This window comes from Vombatus ursinus, unplaced genomic scaffold, assembly GCF_900497805.2.
Source record: "Vombatus ursinus unplaced genomic scaffold, bare-nosed wombat genome assembly UNPS02000582.1, whole genome shotgun sequence".
NCBI classification, from domain to species: domain Eukaryota; kingdom Metazoa; phylum Chordata; class Mammalia; order Diprotodontia; family Vombatidae; genus Vombatus; species Vombatus ursinus.
The window spans coordinates 34878238-34884237 of NW_020940360.1; the positions used below are offsets into that span (position 1 = coordinate 34878238).

At 47.0% G+C, this 6000-nt stretch overlaps 1 protein-coding gene across 1 annotated transcript in view; it reads right to left on the reverse strand.

Annotated features, from left to right (window-relative positions):
- The window catches only part of PDSS2 (decaprenyl diphosphate synthase subunit 2), a 277537-nt gene extending 275718 nt beyond the window's left edge, over nt 1-1819 (reverse strand). Inside the window, exon 1 of the mRNA XM_027856905.1 lies at nt 1634-1819. Within this exon, the coding sequence (XP_027712706.1) occupies nt 1634-1731 (98 nt within the window). The 5' untranslated portion in view covers nt 1732-1819. The remainder of the gene's footprint in view (nt 1-1633) is intronic.
- Nucleotides 1820-6000: the final 4181 nt, after the last annotated feature.

The window sequence follows — 6000 nt, forward strand, 5'->3', positions numbered from 1 at the left end:
TATCTTGACAGTCTTCTTGAGAAGTTATGGCAGAAAAAAAACCAATTTGTTGCCAACTTCCTAGTGATAAATGTCTGTTTAATCTGTCCTTCACATGGAAGACATAAAATCCATGCTTCCTTTCCAGCTTGGTAGGACCTCACAGAATATGCATTCTACTGGTTCTTCTTCTGAGAACTAAGGATTTCTTTCAAACCATGATGTATCATTGGAGGGGAACCTGAGTGGAAGTAATTCTGATATAACAGAAGTATATGACCTCTCTTACCAACCCTCTGGAACTGTTTCCCCATTTGTAAAATGAGAGGGTTAGCCTAGATTCTTTCCAATTCTTAATAGTTTGAGGAACTGGTAACTGGGATTGCAGGTAATAAAGGGAATTGCCTGATGTGCCTAACTCTCCTCCTCTCCCCTTTATCTTCTCCAAACCTCTCAATTGAGGGAGCATGTAATATTTTGTAAAATCTAGGACAAATGCAACTCAATAAACATTTATTAAGCCTTTACTGTGTTCCAGGCAATGCACTAAGCACTGGGGATACAAAGAAAAGCAAAAACGGCAAAAGCCCCACAAGGGGCTCATGTTGGAGCCAGCCTTCTTCCAAAACTTTCACACAATTCCTTCTCCCCAGAGAACCTGAGCTGGGAGGTATAAAATGCACACAAATAAATACAACACATGGAGTAAGAGAGGTCCAGACAAGATGTCCCTGGGCATTTCTAGGAGACAGGAATCATTTTCAGCTGAGAGGGCCGGAAAGGCTTCATGAAACGGCCTTTTAAGCAAGGCCCTGAAGGACCAGGATTCCCACAGTCAGTCAGTTAACCAGCATTCATTAAGGGCCACTTTGAGCTGGGAGGGCTGAGGAAGGCTTCGGGGCATGGTCCCCTTGAGCAATGCCCTGAAGGAACAGGATTCTCAACATCAGTCAGTCAACCAGCACTGATTAATCACCTACTATGTGACAGGCATACACATGAGGCAGCTAGGTGACTCAGTGAATAGAGTACTGGGCCTGAAATCATAAAGACCTGAGTTTAAATCTGACCTCTGACACTTATTAACTGTGCGACCTTAGGCAAGTCACTTAACCTCGTTTGCCTCAATTTCCTCATTTGTAAGATGATCCGGAAAAGATAAGTGAAAACCACTGCAGTATCTTTGCCAAGAAAACCCCCAGTGGGGTTACGGTGTCAGACAGGGCTGGACGATGTAGCAGACACTTTGCAAAGCAGGGGCGATTCAAGGAAAGGCAAAAAGCAGTCCCTGCCCTCAGGGAGCTCACAATCTGATGGCGGGAACGGAGGAGGAGAGAGCGGTGCAAAGAACTATGTACAAGCAGAATAAATTAGAGGCGGTCTCCAAAAGAAGGTAGTAATAACGAAGGGAAACTGAGAGTTTTTTGTGCGTGTGTTTCTTTCTTTTTTCTTTTCCCTAGCTTGCTCCCAGACGAGTGAGGATTACTCCAAGGATGGGCAGGCATCTCCTCCTAGCCCGGGAAGGGCTGGAGAAGGCGCCCGGCCGAAGCAGCGCGCGGTGCAGCAGGCAGCCAGCGGGCGCCCAGGTGCGCGCGGGGAGCTCTGCGCGGCACAGCGGGGCGCCGGGGCGGGGAGCGCGCGCGCGCGGGCTCACCTGGCCGTGTTGAGCAGCGGATGCCGCGTCCCGACCAGCTTGCGCACCTGCATGGCGATGTTGCTGAGCTCGTCGCTCAGGAGGCAGCGGAGGCTCATGAACGAGGTCGGGTAGCCCACGATCTTCTCCGCTTCCGACACCACCTGGTTCCAGTGCGTCGGGGATCCCGAGAAGAGGCTGCGCCGGGGCACGGGGGGCGGCCGCAGGAGCGTCCGCCACAGGGCGCTCGGGGCTCCGGGGCGCGGGGGCCGGCGCAGCAGTTCCCGCAGGCTCATGGCTCCAGCGCTAGCAGGAGCGGGGGGCGGAAAGGGGTCAGAGACGCCAGCTGAGGGCCCGGGAAAGCGCAGGTTAGCCGTCGGCAGTTCAGCGCCTCCGCCTCGGCGCCGGTGCACGAGCTGCGGGGCCAGCTGCCGGTGCCTTGGGCGCTGCCATCTTGGGCGACGCAATCCGGCCTGTCGTAAAGGGGGCGGGGCTTAACCAGGCCCCGCCTCCCTGTCCTCTGGCTGCGGAGGGGTAGCGGGTACCCCTCGCTATTCGGAAACGCCTCCCTGGGACCCGCTGCAGCTGTCTGGAAGGGGAGGGCGTTTTGTTTCTTAATTAAACTTATTTTTTTTAAATTAAGGCCTAGAGAGATTAGTTAAGTGACTTGTTCAAGGTCACACAGATGAAGTAGTAGAACAAGATTTTTACCCCGAGTTCTTTGAGTCCAAATTCTAGGCGCCCAAGAACAGTGTTCTAATGCTTTTCTAGATTACAGAATTTTAGATCTAGAACCAATCCCTCATTTCTTTTTTACGTTTGAGGAAACTGAAGCCCACGGATTTTAAAGTAAGAGTCACCAGTTCAGTAGTAATAATAACAATAACTAACATTAATATGGTACTATGCTTTACAATTTTCATTGAATCCTCACAACCACCTTGGGAGTAAGGTTTCATTATTATCCTCATTTTACAGTTGAAATTGAGACAAACAGAGGTAAAGTGACTTGTCTAGGGTCACACTAATAATAATAATAGCCAATGTTTATGTAGTGTTTGCTATGTCCCAGGCACTCTGCTAAGCACTTTATAATCATCTTGTTGGGTCTTCACAACAAACCTCAAAGTTAGGTGCTATTAATAATAATAATAGCTTATGTTTATGTAGGGTAGTTAGGTGACTTTGTTTATAAAATGAACTGGAGAAGGAAAACCTTTCCATTATCTTTGCCAAGAAAAGCCCAAATGGGATCATGAAGAGTTGAACAAGACTGAACAATAACAATATTTATATAGCATTTACTACGTGCCAGGCATTATGCTAAGTGCTTTAAAATTATTATCTTATTGCATCCTCACAACAACCCCGGAGTTAGGTGCTACTATCCCTATTTTACAGATGAGGAAACTGAGGCAGACAGCGGTTAAGTGACTTGCCCAGAATCACACAGCTAGTGTCTGAGTCTAGATTTGAACTCAGGTCTTCCTGACTCCAGGTCTGGCACTCTATCCACTGTACCACCCAGCTGCCCCCGGTGCCAGTTATTGGGAGTAACTCAAAAACCGGATGGAGATAACACAGCTGAAGAAGAATAGGGTTTTAATTCGGGGGAGTGATCCACTAGGGCAAACAATGCTGGGCCCAGATCAGAGCCAGAAAGTCACCGAGGGAATCAGGCCAGAGGCCTCAGCAAAGTCATGAAATGAAGTCTGGGCCAGGTCCAGAAGGGGCGGAAGAAGGGAGGCAGATTGATGTGCATGAGGTAACCTCAGAAGGAACTTGGAAAGAAGAGACAGAAGGTGTTAATACATGCAACTTGTTTCACACACAAAGTCTCCACCCAAGCAGACCTTTCACATAGTCAGCATACTCTGCTCCTTCCTCACCTGTGTCAACACTGCTGTGGGCCCAGGCATGGCTTACAGGTGTCCTCATAACTCTTAAGTCATGGTTTAGTGAGTTATTATCAGGAGCTCCAGGAGACAATGTGGCCTGTGTCCTGTATGTTGTCCCACAGTTCCCATGTTCTCTCCTCAGGCCTCGTAATCTTACTAGTCTGCTAGGCAATAGAAACCCAAAGGCTCTCTCATCCCATGCAGCTGTCCGTTAGGACACCAGGGGCTAACCAGCGCGTGTATCTTGCCCTCTGTCTCTCAGCTGTCTGCCCCTTCCAACTAGGAATGGTGACACTCCTGACCCCACAATTCTTGGGGTTCCCTGCAGCTTTGAAACTTTGCCTGAGTCCGGGCTGCCCAGATTTGAGGATCAGTGAAGCAGTTCTTACCTGAGCTCTCTATATCCAGATAGCCCTGGACATCCAGACCGTACTTCATCCCATCCAGCCATGCAAGATTCCAGAGCCTGCCAGCTTGGGCATTGTGCCGCTTGTCTTACCACCATGGGCATACCCTTCCTCCCTTTTCCTGTCTTGTTCAGGGAACAATAATCAAATTAATATTTCTGTTGCTTATAGAAGGGGCGTGACAGTCTACTGCCTTGTGTCTCCACTCAATCTCTCTGACTGCCCTAGACCTAGGCCAGAGTTCCTGAATGTGATGTCCTTGAAGGCAAGGACTTCATTATTCTTATACCTCGCCAGACATCTAGAACATAATGGACACCAAGCAGTAGAGCTTCCTGAGGGTGAGACAAGGTGGTATATGCCAGGCAGTTTGCACCCACCACTGCCTCCCCTCAGATGCCGGAGGAGACAGCACCTCTTGACCAGGACTGCTTAAACTTTTTTCCACTCATGACCCCTTTTTGCTTTTCTGCAGCGTTTGTTGGTGTTGTGTGGCCTGAGGGCATGTGTGATGCAACGTGCTCATGCCTTGTGTTCACAGCCAAGGCTGCAGTGAAGTTGCACGATGCAACATGCGAGGTGCTGCCAGAAACTCCTTGGACTCATTACGCGTTTGATTTTGAATTAATTTTTGATCGTTGCATATTCAGAAAGCTTTTTCTGTTGCCAAATTTGAGGTCATGACCCACAGTTTTAAGAAGTCCTGTCCTAGACCACCATCCCTACTTCCAGTCCCAGCCATATCAGAGAAGAGCAACTCTTGGGGAAAATGGAGTCTGCTACTGCTACCGATGAGAAGATAAGCCCAAGCGCGCCGAGCATAGCAGCACCACCCCAGACGATTGACAATGCAGACAGCATCCCTTCCCTCCATAGCAAATAGAGCTACTAAAGACCTGGAAAAAGAAAGTCTTTGGCACTAGCGGTTGGCTCAGCATCAGAAATGGATATGATTTTTTTCAGTGAAAATGACGTTAAAGAAGCTGTTGCACCTTAAGAAACACTGGGCCTTTCCATCTAACTTGTAGCTAAAACCTTCAGTGTGTGTTGTCTCCCCTTGTTAGAATAGGATATGCTTGAAATTAAGGATTGTTTTGCTTTTCTATTCATGTTTTGCTCATAGTAAAAGGCTTATAAAATAATTTTAATTAATTCAGTAAATACTAGTTAATTGATCTTGAAGATGACACATTCCTCTTATTTGTCTTTCACTGGGAGAGGTAGCCAAGGATTATGTGGAAGGAGAGCCTTTTGTATCAAAGACCAGTAGATGGAGGGTGAATGGATGTTGAGAAGTGTAATAATAGACCTGTGTGACCAGGAAGGAGCATAAAATCAAACAATGAACAAATATTTATTAACACCTACTTTGTGCCAAGTGCTCGGTGCTTTGTTTCAAAGACAAAGGTAAAACAGTTCTTGCCCTCACGGAGCTTAACGTTCTTTCCAAAGAAACAACATGTATATGTTTCTGTGTAAATTAAAAATAGATGTGAAGTAGATTCAAGGTTATTTGGGAGAGAGGACACTAGGAGGTGCTTGCATTAGGAAACTCTTCATGAAAGTGACTCTGGAGAGGAGTGTTGAAGGAAATTTCTAAGAAATGACCTTGAGGAAGAATAAGTTCCAAAGGCATGAAAGTAGGTAATGGAATATCATGTATGAGATACTGTAAGGTCAGATTGGCTGAACTATATACAGTGCTTAAAGAAGAGTGTTATGTAATAAGGCAAGAAAGAAAGGTGGGTTAAGATTGGGCTGTAAAGGCCTTTAAATACCAGAGAGGAATTTAGATTTGATCCTCAAAGACATAGGGAACCCCTGATGTTTGTTAAGCAGGGAATGACCTGTTCAAGTGTGCACTTAAGAAAAAAACCTTTTGACATCTTTGTGGAGGATGGATTGGAGTGGGAAGAAACTTGAGTAGGGAGATGAATTAGAAGCCCATTGTGGTAGTCCAGTAGAGGAGTGGTGAGGCCTGAACTAGGGTGGTGTCTTTATAGGTGGAGAGAATGGAACATAAGTGGTGATGGTGGTGGTGGTGGTGGTCCTTTGTTCTTGAAGAAGACTAAAATGACATCAT